The sequence below is a fragment of the Pelobates fuscus genome, chromosome 4, assembly GCF_036172605.1.
Source record: "Pelobates fuscus isolate aPelFus1 chromosome 4, aPelFus1.pri, whole genome shotgun sequence".
In the NCBI taxonomy this organism is placed as follows: domain Eukaryota; kingdom Metazoa; phylum Chordata; class Amphibia; order Anura; family Pelobatidae; genus Pelobates; species Pelobates fuscus.
The window spans coordinates 221,683,173-221,698,241 of record NC_086320.1 but is presented as its reverse complement, the minus strand read 5'-3'; the positions used below and the strand labels follow the sequence as shown (position 1 = coordinate 221,698,241).

At 39.0% G+C, this 15,069-nt stretch overlaps 1 protein-coding gene across 2 annotated transcripts in view; it reads left to right on the top strand.

Annotated features, from left to right (window-relative positions):
* AHRR (aryl hydrocarbon receptor repressor) overlaps positions 1 to 15,069 on the top strand; it is a 386,440-nt gene that overhangs the window by 245,033 nt on the left and 126,338 nt on the right. For both annotated transcript variants that reach the window (XM_063451896.1, XM_063451895.1), the window contains exon 5: positions 629 to 718. In XM_063451896.1, the coding sequence (XP_063307966.1) occupies positions 629 to 718 (90 nt within the window). The remainder of the gene's footprint in view (positions 1 to 628; positions 719 to 15,069) is intronic.

Here is a 15,069-nt window from a genome sequence, read left to right as displayed (position 1 = left end):
AGGACCTTTCTAAAATTGTATAAATACTTTCAGTGGTGAGCAGTGTGAGTTCTGTCCCATAGTTATTTGTAGGGTTTCTTTGTAGACTAATCTAAACTAACAGTAGTGGAGCAGTTAGCGTGAACATTCTCATAGTTTCCATGGTGATTACTCGACTTGACGAACCTTGGCCCAGAGTTACGCTTTTTATACAACCACCATGCCTATTGTTCTTTCTTTCTAAAGTCCAACAGTATTTTTTTTTTATTTCACAGAAATGGCAGCTATGCAGTTGTAATAACAAAACTTCTGAGCTTATCGAGTTCATATTGCGAGGGATTCCTTTAATTTAGAAAACACTGCTATTTGATCCAGATCTCATTACATAGCTGTGGACAGACCTTTCCCTCTTGTCTGTTTTCTTGCAATTGAATGTTTTCCAGATGCAACTTATTAAAACTGTGTTTGTCAGTTCCACTTTACTTATAAGAACCTTTTCTTGATCTTCCAAAAGTAATAAATTCCAAGACTAAAATAACTGTGAGCAACCTGCATGTTAACAATTAAAATTGAGGAAATAACACGTTTTCTTCCTTTTGCTGTGAATTGTAATAACCCATCTTTGTCTTGTTTCTTTTTTTTTTTACAGTCCCTGAACGGGTTTGCGCTGGTTGTGAGTACAGAAGGCATGATATTCTATGCTTCAGCAACAATTTTAGACTATTTGGGCTTCCACCAGGTAAGTTACTTTTTGTTTTTTAGGTCAGTGGGTTTTAATCTTTTTTGACGGCAAAACAAATTATGTAATTAATATAGCATGGAAACCAATTTGTTAATTGCAAAATTGATTTAGTGACTTTTTCTAAAATCACAATAAGATAAGACAATAAATTCAATGAAACAAATGATTTTCCCTGTGTCAAGTGGCATTGCATTACTTTAGGGAAAGGAGTACTTCTTCGGTAAGATACGAGCTGCCATAATTGCAATATAAAGACAGGGCTGGTCAAAGCAGTGTTATCTTTGGTCAGATAATGGCATGCTAAAAAACAAAATAAAGCAAGAAAAACTTTTATAAGTATGTAATAAACATTTATACACTTACTTTAAACTTGGTCAGATTGCATCATTGGGCACACCTCCAGCTAGAGGAGTTTCTTCAGCCTCCTTCTTACCCACCTATCTCAGTTTGTTTAGACCACTAATGACAAAAACAGGAGATAGAAGTGAGATAGGGGCCGCTATATGTGATCACACTGCTCAAATTGCCTCTCGCCTAACCCTGTCAGAAAGGTGAAGAGATCTTCCATCTGCTCATGCGTAAATGTGTCAGGCATCCCCACTGCAGTTTTCCAGCATTCCTAGGGACAGGACACTCATTGCTTAGATCGGTGTACCCCCTGAAGTGGGTGTGGAAAGAATATGAAAGAAGAAGCAGGTAAATATGGAAAGAAAAATATATATATTTACCTGCTTTTTTCAGCCTTTTGAGTGAGGCAACTGTCATGTAATGTTCAAAGCTAAAGGTTTTGAATCATACAGTTGTCTCAAAGAGATACATGTTCTTTTAAGAGATGGAGTGACACTTGTTGCTTCGCCTAAATTGAATTTGATAATACCCTAAAGAGTTTTAGGCTTATCCCCTCCTCTTATATCATTTATCAATACATGTTCTTTTACTACTATTTTCAAATAAGATATATAGTCTGTCTTGTTTAATAATGCTTTTTTTTTCCATTCTCTGTAGTCGGGTAATTATTAATGTTTTTTTTTTTACATAAATAAAAGAGTCAGTCTATGCACCATAAGCACTTTGCATTATTGTAAACTGTGTTGTGCTTAGAGCACCCTGGGGCCATTCTCATTACAGGTCATAGACTATAGAGGCAGTGTTTTGTAAAAATGCAGCTAAAGGCAGCTCAGTAGAGCCAGGGGTGTACCTAGAGCATTTGGCACCCAGGGCGGGCCGTTTTTTTGGACTTTAAAATGTATAAAACAACCTCATTTTTTAAATGTATTTAGCACTGAGCAGTGTTTGTGTGTTTTAATGTAAGCATATTTTTGTATGGAGTATGTTTGAGTGAATGTAGAGGTGTGTTTGTACGTAGTGTTGGCATTTGAATGCAAGCATGCATTTGTGTGTAGTGTGGTTTTTGAATGCAGCAGTGTGGTTATATTTAATGGTGGGGTTTGTATGTAGTGTTGACATTGAAATGCATGGGATTGCCATATTTAAGGACACCAAATAAGGCAGCTATCTGCTAAACAGATGGAAATCTCACGCAAGGGCACAAATTTAGGGAATTATCTACTAAACAGCTACTATCTACTAAAGATCAGAATTTAAAAAGCCCTTTTTTAGTTTTAATCTTTCAGTTGTTTAACCCCTTAAGGACTGGACTTTTTTTGCGATGTTGTACATTTGCGACCAGGCATCTTTTTGACACTTTTGTGGTGTTTGTGTTTAGCTGTAATTTTCCGCTCTCTCATTTACTGTTCCCATACAAATTATATATTGTTTTTTTCAGGACAAAATGGGCTTTCTTTACATACCATTATTTATATAATCTCATCTAATTTAATTTAAAAAAAATGAAAAAATATGATGAAAAATTGAAAAAAATACACGTTTTTTGAATTTTATGTGAAAAATCTTTTACTCATCTACAAAAGCGAATGAAAAAAACTGCTAAATAGATTCAAAATGTTGTCCTGAGTTCAAAAATACCCAGTGTTTACATGCTTTTTGCTTTTTTTTTGCATGTTATAGGGCTATAAGTACAAGTAGGATATTGCGGTTTCAAAACATACATTTTTAAAATGTATCAATAGTGACATTGTAACACTGTTATCTGTCATAAATTGCTAAATAACACCCCACATGTACATATTTTTTTAAAAGTAGACAACCCAGGGTATTCAATATGGGGTATGTCCAGACTTTTTTAGTAGCCACTTAGTCGCAAACACTGGCCAAAGTTAGCGTTCATATTTGTTTGTGTGTGAAAAAAGTAAAAAACTAAATTGAACGCTAATTTTGGCCAGTGTTTGTGACTAAGTGGTTACTAAAAACGACTGGACTTACCCCATTTGCAATACCTTGGGTTGTCTTCTTTTGCAAATGGTATGCCATCATGGGGGTAATTCTCATTCCTGGGCTACCATACGTTCTCAAAGGCAACGTAACCAACCTGGCCATTTTCAATGTAAAAATATTTGACCTATATATTTGACCCTGTAACTTTCAAAAACGCTATAAAACCTGTACATGGGGGGTCCTGTTCTACTCAGGAGACTTTGCTGAACACAAATATTAGTGTTTCAAAACTGGAAAATGTATCACAACAATTATATCATCAGTAAAAGTGCTGTTTGTGTGTGAAAAATGCAAAAAAAGTCACTTTCACTGACAATATCATCGCTGTGATATGTTTTACTGTTTTGAATCACTAATATTTGTGTTCAGCGAAGTCTCCCGAGTAAAACAGTACCCCCCATGTACATGTTTTAGGGTGTCGTAGAACGTTACAGGGTAAAATACAGTGATAGCAAATTAAATTCTCTGGTCTTTCGGCCTGGGTTGGCAGGCAGGTCCCTTAAATTGCAATCAATAAAATAACTTAATTATGTAAAAATATTACCTAAATACGCACGTAGAATTTAAATATATATGCATATTTATATATTTGAAGTCTACGTGTATATTTATATAATTATTTATGTAATTTTGTATATCGACATATGAATAGTTCGCATTCTTTTTATTTATTTAAATATACATAGATATATATACAATTTCATTCTAAGTGTATTTTGATATAAATATATATATATATATTAATATCAAAATACAGTTAGAATAAAATTTCGTATAGATATATAATTTTTTTTCAATTTTTTATTATTATTTTTAATTTTTTTAATTTAATTTAAATTATTTATTATTCGTATTTTATAATAATATATATATACAATATATATAGTTATTATATATATTATATATATACGTGTGCAAATTAATTATAAGTGTATTTTTATATTAATATATGTACATATTAATATAAAAATACACTTAGCATGACATTATATATATGATATATAGACATATATTATATAGGTATAATATATGTCTATATATCATATATATACACATATATAATAATATATATTTTTTTTATTAACTATAACTTTATTTTTTTTTATGATTTTACACATGCAGGGAGACTGCCTGTCAGCACAGACAGTCCCCCTGCAGGCAGATACTTGGACACCTATTGTGACCATGTGGTCGCCCTGTTGGGCGATCACATGGCCACAGGGGTCCTAAACCGCCATGGGGAGACTGTCTGGGCTGCAGGCAGTCTCCCCACACCGGGAGCACCGCCGATCGCCGCCGGGGGAACGACGGCGATCGGGTAAGTACATTTTAAATTTAGGACGGTTCAGGACCGTCGTCGGTCGGCAACGCAAAAATGCCGATGACGGTCCTGAACCGTCCTGCGTCCTCAAGGGGTTAATAGATAACTCCCTTATTTGTTATCCTTATGTGGTATTGCAAGATTTAAGGACACCAAATAATCTATCTACTAAACACATACACACACAATGACACACTATATATATATATATATATATATCTCTATCAGAGACATACACATAGAAACACACAAACATCACATACATTTAATAATTGTTCTGGGAAGGATGGACTTCGTCTATGGCTGTGCTTCATCTGAGATTGATCAGTCATCAGCAGGGTATCACCTTTCCTGCACAGCTCCCATGCACAGCTTCACAGTCCAGGTGGTTTCTTATCTGGTCACCTTGGACTGTGTCTATCTGCAAGGGTGAGCAAACATATCTGCACTACAGACTCCAACCTCAGGTAAGAACCCTGACAGTCGTACATGCAGTCACAGGCAGACAGTCGTACACGCAGTCACAGACAGCCACAGGCAGACGGTCTCACACATACTGGTGTGTAGTTGTTGGGGAAGCAGGGACTCCTTCCTGCTTCCCTCAATGTGCAGCAGTAAGAGCAGCAAATGGAGGCTGCCTTTAGCGCTGTCCCACATCTGATTTAGCTCCGCCCACTGTAGAGTTGACTCCGCCCCAACTATGAGTAAAGTTCTCCTGTCGGCCTGTGCATGTGAGCTGTGTCGGCTCTCCAGCCTTCATTGAAAGGGTCAAGCCTCGGAATGTGCATGTGAAGTCCATGGCTCATCCAATGATAAAACAAAACCAGGTTCACTAAAGTAAATCAGGTTGAGTATAAACTGATAGAAGTCACAATATGACAGTGGGTCAGATCATCCACTTAGCAGTTACATGCTTATTCACTAGAATTAAATGTGAATTTCAAATTGATGGAGCTTTAAAGGATCACTATAGTTTCAGGAAAACAAGTTTGTTTATATAATCCTTAGGTCCCCTCCTCCCTAAGGCCCCTCCTCCCACTTACCTTTATCTAGCGCCGAGTTCCCTCGGCGCTGATGACCTCTCCTCCCCCCTCTGACGTCAACTCCCGAATGGAGCCAAATGCGCATGCGCGGTGAGAGCCGAGCTCGCATTAAAAATGCCCATAGGAAAGCATTTCTCAATGCTTTCCTATGGACGTTCGGCATGCTCAATGGGATTTTCGCATTGAGCGTCGGGGAAGCGCCTCTATGGCTGTCAGGAAGACAACCACTAGAGACTGGATTAACCCTGCAATGTAAACATAGCAGTTTCTCTCAAACTGCTATGTTTACCTCTGAAAGGTTAAAACCTGGGGGACCCGGCACTCAGGCCACTTCATTGAGCTGAAGTGGTCTGGGTGACTATAGTGGTCCTTTAAGTATTTTTATTTAAAGGACCACTATAGGCACCCAGACCACTTCAGCTCAATGAAGTGGTCTGGGTGCCAGGTCCCTCTAGGATTAATCCTGCCTGCTGTAAACATAGCAGCACTTTAGGGTTAATCCAGCCCCTAGTGGCTGTCTCATTGACAGCCGCTAGAGGCGCTTCCGCGCTTCTCACTGTGACTATCACAGTGAGAAGATGCCAGCGTCCATAGGAAAGCATTGAGAAATGCTTTCCTATGGACTGGCTGAATGCGCCCTCGGCTCCTGCCGCGCATGCGCATTCAGCCGATGACGACCGAAGGAGGAGGAGAGTCCCCAGTGCTGAGGGAGCCCGGCGCTGGAGAAAGGTGAGTGTTTAACCCCCTTCCTCCCACTTCAGCCCGGCAGGAGTGGGACCCTGAGGGTGGGGGCACCCTCAGGGCACTATAGTGCTAGGAAAACAAGTTTGTTTTCCTGGCACTATAGTGGTCCTTTAAGTTCCTGAACTTAATTTCAACTGAGTTCACCTTGAATTCTCACTTTAGTGAATAACCTTGTTAGCCTAGAAATAGTAATGTTTCTATTTATCCTCTTGATTTGTAATATTTGCCATGGTCGTGCCTTGACTGAAGTGGATTACAATGTAATCTGCTAAATTTTAATATAGATTTTTAAAAAGCAGCGCATCGCATGAAAAAGTAAACAAACTACAAGTGATATTCAGTTAATTACTGAATTAAAAGTGGCAGGGAAGCCAAATGTCTCTGTAGAGTAAAGCATGAAGAACTGTGCTCGTTGGTTAAGGATACTCAGCTATCACTCTCAGCCAATAGGCATGGTCCTTCTATAGAGCATTCCAGCTTCTCCAGCTGGAGAAGACCAGATGTGGCCAATGCTGCCCTGGGTGCCCTCATAGGACCCAGGTGAATTGTCAAACTGTGTTGAAATGGTGCTGAAATGGTTTGACATCTTACTGTAGGAGAGTGTCAGGGCACTCCTGGTACCACAAGCATTTAGGTAGACTGTAGTGCATGGAGTTTTCCTTTAAAGCGCCACTAATCCCTGCCTCTTGCTCTCATGTCACCCCTTAAGCCTGTTACCAAGCGGGGCTTCAGCTGATCTAGGACTTTGACCTCTAAGCACTCAGCTGGCGAAGTCGCTCACAAGGTGGACTGTCCCCCTGATTTTGGCATGCCAGCCTGCATCTACAATCTTACCCATGGGTCATGCGATCAGTGACTTGATTTGTATGTATGCCCACATGTTATTGCATAACCGCCCGGCTGAAAGCGGGTGTACTGGCAGCTAGCCAACTTTCACAATTAACTGATAATGTACTGCATAGAGTGGACTCACGCACAAGACACATACCTGGCACTGACACACACCAGATCTGATTAACATAACTACACTTGACGCACCCACTACCACACCCGTCTTGGGGTGGCTGGGCCCGACTTACACAATCCGCACAGTGCAGTGAGACGGGGAACCCGTGGTCTCCTCAGTTTGGGAATCTAACATGACGTTTCTGCTATTATAAAGCACCCACACATATTCAGCCTGCAACACTCATGTATCTCGCTCATATGAGTTTCAGTAGTATACACATGAATACCTAGCCTGACTTATCATGCTTTACAATAATCTATTCAGACAAATCAAACTTGATAAAACTAACACCTTAATACAAAGGCGGCTGCCTCATTTAGATACCTCTTCTGCTAAACGTTAATTCATGTGTCTGATGTTTCTCTGTTAAAACTTCTTTATTGCTATCCTGTTTCTATTATAAAATTGTGCATGCCATCTCAAGTAACCCACATGTACTGCGTTTTGCCACGCCTAGAGATTGCCACTGGGGTACCTCAGGCCTGTCTGTTACAATCATATGCACTGCAAAAATATTAAATGATTTATTATTATTTTCTTTTAAATAGGACAGCTGAAAAATTGTCAGCTTTTGTTTATACAATGCTGCTCATGGGGTGTAAACTTTAATACACAGTTTTTAATTCATTATAACTCACTATTTAGTAAATATGCCCCAATAACCTGTAATATTTGATGGGATTGGAGATTGGCCGTTGTATGGATACTTCCTCTAACACACTCTAGTATAAGATTTAGGTGACAAGCGGTTTATATTTGAGCATGGTTATCCAGCCAGCAATATGCTTCTTGGTCTCCAAAGTCCCAGGTTCCAGCAGTGCCTGAAAATCTTTCCTCTGGAAGGTGTTGACAGCCATGCTGTGCCCCTTAGTACTCTGCAAAGGAGCAGCAATTGCCAATTCTTCACACCCTACCAGAAAAAACAAACATCCATTTGAATTTTTTATTTATCCAACAAATGTCAGTTTGCTGATAAACATATACATTTTTTAATTGTAACAAGTTACTGTAATAGCCACAGCATGAGTGGGAGGAAAAGAAATGAAGAAGCGGTTTTACTCAGCAGGAAAGAATATACTTGGATTACTCTTCGGCTATTGAAAGGTCTTGCTTACCACAGTGATGAAGGGTTGTTGGCAGGCTCATGAGACTGTTTAATTTTTGGACAGCTTAATGTTAATTTCTGCCTTCAAAAATCACACACTGTATCTCAAAAAATGTTCTCGATTTAGAGCCCATACACTAGTAGAAGACATATGACCATTACGGGAAAGATGGCATTCCGAATAGGTTTTTTAGAAAGTCTGAATTTGATTATTGGTATAATTATTTTTTTAGAGCACAGGGGGGAAAAAGTTGTAAACTAGAACCTTGTGAATTTTAATGAGCCAAAAATATAAAAGTGCCTGGCAAAGGTTCGTGGGAGTTGTAGTGTACAAATGTCTGGAGTTAGGGTATTTTAAACTATAGGTTACCCCTCCATGAAATTGTTTTGTAGTCAATAGTATCACTGAAAACTCAGGAGGTATTACATACATTAGCTCTTAGTATGGGGAAAATACTCTGGATCTCGATCTTTTGGCAGTCATGTGCTCTGAAATTTCACATAGCTTGTATAGGTACATTTATACTATCAGTAACGTGCACTTTATCAGTACGTCAGCTCTTTTTCAGAATATTAACACAATCAACTAATTCTCTTTTACTATATTATTACTTTCTGATGTTTATCCACTAACCATCAGACTTGCAAATGAAACTTCAAATTGATGGAAGTAAATACAATAAATTAACTGAATGGGTCGTAAATATTTTAGGAATTACTCAGGAATAGTGATGTTGTGAACATGAAATTTTCCGTTCGCAAACAACAAACGCGAACTTCCGCAAATGTTCGCGAACGGGCGAACCCGGCGAAACGCCATAGACTTCAATAGGCAGGCGAATTTTAAAACCCACAGGGACTCTTTCTGGCCACAATAGTGATGGAAAAGTTGTTTCAAGGGGACTAACACCTGGACTGTGGCATGCCGGAAGGGGGATCGATGGCAAAACTCCCATGGAAAATTACATAGTTGATGCAGAGTCTGGTTTTAATCCATAAAGGGCATAAATCATCTAACATTCCTAAATTGTTTGGAATAACGTGCTTTAAAACATCAGGTAGTGTAAGGGTTACGCCCGCTTTACAGTGACAGACCAAACTCCCCGTTTAACGCACCGCAAACAACCGCAAACAGTCCATTTGCACAACCGCAAACTCCCCATTTGCACAAGGTTGGATACCAAGCTAGCCATGTCCCGTTCCTTGTCCTCACTGATGTCATTGAAGGTCTCTTCCTCCACCCAGCCACGTACAACACCAAGGGTCCCCGAAAGGTGACAACAAGCCCCCTGTATTTTTTTTTTAATGTACACTACTGTTACACCAGATATGAGTAACGTATAATAAACACAGGTTACTGGCTATGGGGGAGATAATGTATAATAAGCACAGGTTACTGGCTATGGGGGGATACTGTATAATAAACACAGGTTACTAGCTATGGGAGGATAATGTATAATAAACACAGGTTACTGGCTATGGGAGGATAATGTATAATAAACACAGGTTACTGGCTATGGGAGGATAATGTATAATAAACACAGGTTACTGGTTGTGGGGGAGATAATGTATAATAAGCACAGGTTACTGGCTATGGGGGGGATAATGTATAATAAACACAGGTTACTGGCTATGGGAGGATAATGTATAATAAACACAGGTTACTGGCTAGGGGGGGATAATGTATAATAAACACAGGTTACTGGCTATGGGGGGATAATGTATAATAAACACAGGTTACTGGCTATGGGGGATAATGTATAATAAACACAGGTTACTGGCTATGGAGGATAATGTATAATAAACACAAACACACACAAAAAAAAGATGAATGCAGCTTCAGAATTAATCTAAATTGTATGCTGTCTAGGAGGTGGGAGGGTCTGCTGCTGATTGGCTGGAATGTGTCTGCTGACTGAGGTACAGGGTCAAAGTTTACTCAATGATGACGAATAGGGGGTGGACCGAACATCGCATATGTTCGCCATCCGTGGCGAACGCGAACACGCTATGTTCGCCAGGAACTATTCGCTGGCGAACCGTTCGGGACATCACTACTCAGGAATTCATTTTTAAATGTTATCTTCAATTATTAAAAATGGTCAGTTATAACAAAATGTTTGAATAAGATCATATGCAGGGGCGGGCTGGGCCGGGGGGCAGGAAGGCAATTGCCCCCCAGGCCGCCCGAAATTCTTTTAGGACCGGCCGCGGCGGGCCGGCCCTTTAAATGCTGCAGCCGCCTGAGCGCTCTGTAAAGCTCAGTAGGCAATCTAGTATATTATTAGTGACACTAATCTATAATTTACCTCACATTAAAGGGACACTATAGCTTAATGAAGTGGTTGTGGTGTCCATAGCTGGTCCCTGCAGGCTTTTTAATGTAAACACACACTGTGTGCAGCACTGGCGTTAGTTCATATGGCAGATCATATGGGTGGGGCATTGTGATGTCACATGGGGGGGCGGCAAATTTATATTTTGTCTAGGGTGGCAAAAATCCTTGCACCGGCTCTGATCCTGGGCAGGTGCACCAGTCTACTGGTGACCCACAGGAGGGGAGTTCACTGATTGCACTGCACTCTCCTCCTGCCCAGACCCGTCTTGACCGCAGTACAAGTGCCCTCTGCCCTCTGCCCCTAATTTACAGTGGCTCACACTCACAACAAGCAGTGCCTGGAGCCCTTTGCAGAGACGGAAACAAAGAGGTTCTGCGGCAGCTGGCCGTCCTGCAAGCATTACATTAAACAGCTGTTCCCCATGCAGCCACAGGTGGCGTTGTGCTGGGAGACTGTGATTACTCTTCACTTCCTTCCAGCCTACAGAGCAGCGCATGGGGGAGAGAGAGGAGGAGGCATGATTTAATCTTACAATAAATCCTCTAAGCAAACCTTTATAAATTTGGGGGGATCAGCTCTGTTTCCACAGTTTATTGGTGTTTACTCTGATGTCTGTATTAATATTGAGGGATGTCTAAGTAGTAACGTCAGTGTGTGTCAGCAGGGCCAGCCGTTGGGGTGGGCAAGCTGTGCGGTCACGCAGGGTGCCATGACAACAGAGGCACCCGGCGGCCAACACAGCTCACAAGTTGGGTACACCAGCATATTTAATACAAACAATTCGCTGGTGGTCCACTGGTGCGCACCAGCAGTAGGTGCAGTCAGATCATATCCTCTCCCTCGTGGTTCCAGCTCTCAGTTAGTGAGTCAGAGCACAGGCTCAGAGATTCTCAGCCTGTGCTCTGACAACATTGAAAGTCAGAGCCATGAAGGAGTGGGTATGGCAAAGAGCTACTGATTAGCATAACATCAATATCCGTTATAAAACCAGGAAAAGGTGGGCATGGATGGTGAACTGATTTGGTGGCGCAATGGGCCACTTGACTGGTTTTGCCCCCCAGGCCTAAGGCTGCCAGCCCTCCCCTGATCATATGCCTTGATTTCAGTATTTAAATAAAAATGTCAAATGATCACAATCTGTTGGAAAGCCATTTCAAATGGTTTATCTACAGAAGTCTCTGTTAAAGTTTATCGGAATAGTTGTAGATTTATTAATATTATTTATAAAATATTTTACCAGGAAAGATGCATTGAGATTTCTCTAGTTTCCAAGTATGTCCAGGGTCCACAAATTTGAAAAGTTTTTTTTCCAACAGATTGTGATCATTTGATAAACCTATCCGAAAATATTACAATCAAGGCCCAAATTTAACAATTAATAAGAAAAGGTAAATTAAATAATTGAAGGTCCACTAAACCCATATATTAGTCAGGAGAGATCTGTATTAGTCCCGTCCCTCAAAACCTCATATGTGGGGGATTAATAGGAGTTGTTTTGGGCTCTCTGGTCCTTTTAATAACCTGGCAATACTTGATAGGCTGTCTACTTTCCAAACCCTATTTGGGCAAAATGAAGAGTTAATTTTGATGATGAGATGATAAGTTTGTTAAAACTAATCCAGAGGGTAGCCAATCTCAAGGCTGTAAAAATTGAAAAACAAATAAAAGGATGTAGCTAAATAAGCTTACTTGATGCCTAATTGATCCTGCCGTCAGGTCTCTTATGATGTGCCCTGTTACAAGCCTAAAGCCCTTTTCCTTTAGTATTTCAGATATATACCTCAAGGGGTATGGAAATATAATTCTGCTATGTCTGTCCCTGTGTTGATTCAACTTACAAAATAAATAGTGACTAATTTTCATGCAGGGTTACTTACTGAAGTGAGAATTGTCTGGAATTCAAAGTGAATTCCAAATTTAAGGTCAACGTAGCCAAACTGGGAAGATTCTCCAAGTCAGCTCTGCTTCCAGTTCAGCTACTTTGGCCTTAAACATGAAATCAACTTTGAATTCACTGTGAAGTTCCAGCAGTTTTCACTATAGTGAATAACCCATTTAGTTTTATTCTGATGTAAACTTAAAATTCAAATGTTATCATTCAATAACTGATTTGGAGGTAAATTGGTGGGGTTTTTTTTTCCAATCCAGCAAATTTGGTTGATAATAGACTTGGAGATGTGTTTCTTTATGTACTGGAATTCATTATTTGAGCCCATTGGGTGATTGTACAAATTCCCAATTTTTGAACTTCCATATAGACTATCACAAAACAAACAACTCAAGCAATTATGCTGATTGCGCAAAAATAAAAAATAAAATAAATGTTTTTAAGGGACAGCCACTAAATGTTGATTTTATTCACAGCTCAAGTAAGACATTGGGAATAGAGGGGGGAAAAGGATGAGCATGAAAAATATAATATAGGGTTTTTTTTTTGTTTGTTTTTTATTGCCCCTCCTATTTTTACCTCTATTGGTTACCTTTTCTCACTTGATCTGTAAACTATCAGTGAAATGTTAATATATACATACTAGTTATATTAAAAGTAGAACATGGGTAACTAATATCAATAGTACCTGGTGCTCAATCTGGCAGGAAAATGCAAGCAAAAAGAATAGGACAGCACTCAAGGATTTTAAAAAGTAAATTAAACTTCACTTTTATTTGTTAATAAATAAAAGTTAAGTTTTATTTACTTTTTAAAATTCTTGAGTGCTATCCTATTCTTTTTCTTTTTTCTTATATTTATATTATTTATATATATTTTGGAGTATACTGTTTGGAACATGTTTGCGCATTTTGATTAGTCTGATTTCTTTTCACAAATCTTTTCGGAATTCGGGCGAGCTGAACCAATATATAGCTGAAATTTAGCCATCCTGAAAATGTTATTTTCGGACAAAGTAAGAGGTTTGGTCTCAACAACTTTTTTTTTTTTTTGTCATGCACAAATCTACTTAATAATTCATAAGCATTGAACAATTCCTTAATATAATGTGAAACATTTTCTTTGCACATTTTTTGGAACAAAACATGATTTGGAGTGGAACAGTTGCTAATAAATAAGTATTAAAAATAATAATTTTAACTGAAAAACAAAATTGTAGGAGAATTATATATGCTCAACTAACAACATCTTCCATACATTCCTAATAGTATTCTTGTAGTTCTGAAGAATTTTACTTGAATTATGGTTACCCTCTGTTGTAGCAAATCAATCAGATGAATGCTTGAAGTAGATGTGCCAGTTTTGTGTGTCTTTGCATATTTTGCAAAGACCATGAAATGCATGGATCAGGTGGGGTAACAGTGACTGCTGGTTGCAGGGAAGGTGAGTTTTACTTGCCTCCGGCTTCCCCTTGCGGCCGCCACCATCTTCATGTTGCCGCTCCTCTTCGACTCCTGTAGCTTAAGTTGCCAGGAGCCACGTGAGTGCTGTACTCTCGCACAAATGCAAGGTCTATGGAGGATCATGCCATCTCCATAGCCTTCATTTGTCCATGGAGGATCCTGATGTCTCGGGATCCTTACATTGGACAAATGTTGACAGTGGAGCTCTTACTTTTGTCAACATCATGCTTTACCATAAGACAAAGTAGTCCCTTCTTTATCTAGTGGTATCTCTGGGTTGTGTTGGAATTTCAGTGAAATTCCAACACAATCTTAATCAGTATTTCATAAATATTATATCTTTGTCAAATACTAAAAAGTGACAGATCCGCTTTAAAATGAAACGCACACTAATATTCTCTCATTATCAAGTTCCCATGCTTGTCAAAATAGCCAAGCTGGAAAAATTCTACAATTCATTGGTCAGTTCATAGCATTTCACAATTTAACAAATAAAAGACACATGTTTTTCACTAAATCATGATTTATAGAGAATTAATAAGGGAATTGAAAATTTTAGATTAAAGTAGTTGATTTGGAATAAGTTTCCAGGCCTAAAATTTGAAGTATCTTGATTAATTCCCTATAGGTCCTCCCAGGGTTATTCACCAGGAATTATAGATTTTAAGCCAACATAGTTGGTGACACGCAACTGCTGTGATATTGTATTATATAAAACGTGTTCCTTTTCAGCAAACTGTTGCACAGACCAAGGCCCAAGAATCAGCAAGTTTGCTGTGCAAGGACGATTTTGGAAATTATTTTATTTTGGCATTTGTAATATGGCCGATCCATCAGGTTTACATAATTATGCCATCTGTACCATAATTATGTGTTTGATCTGTACGGTGTAATTTTATTCATTGCTGGTTGAAAAGGTCTGCGTTTGTTAACATCTAGATATTTAATATTGTGCTTTAGCCATCAAAGTGGAAAATTTAACTGGCTGTATTTAGCCATCTGCTTTTTCAAATGAATATTCAAGGACTTTTGTTATAGCTCAGCTTTAAATGGAGTGTTAGTATGAGTTCATACTTATTCA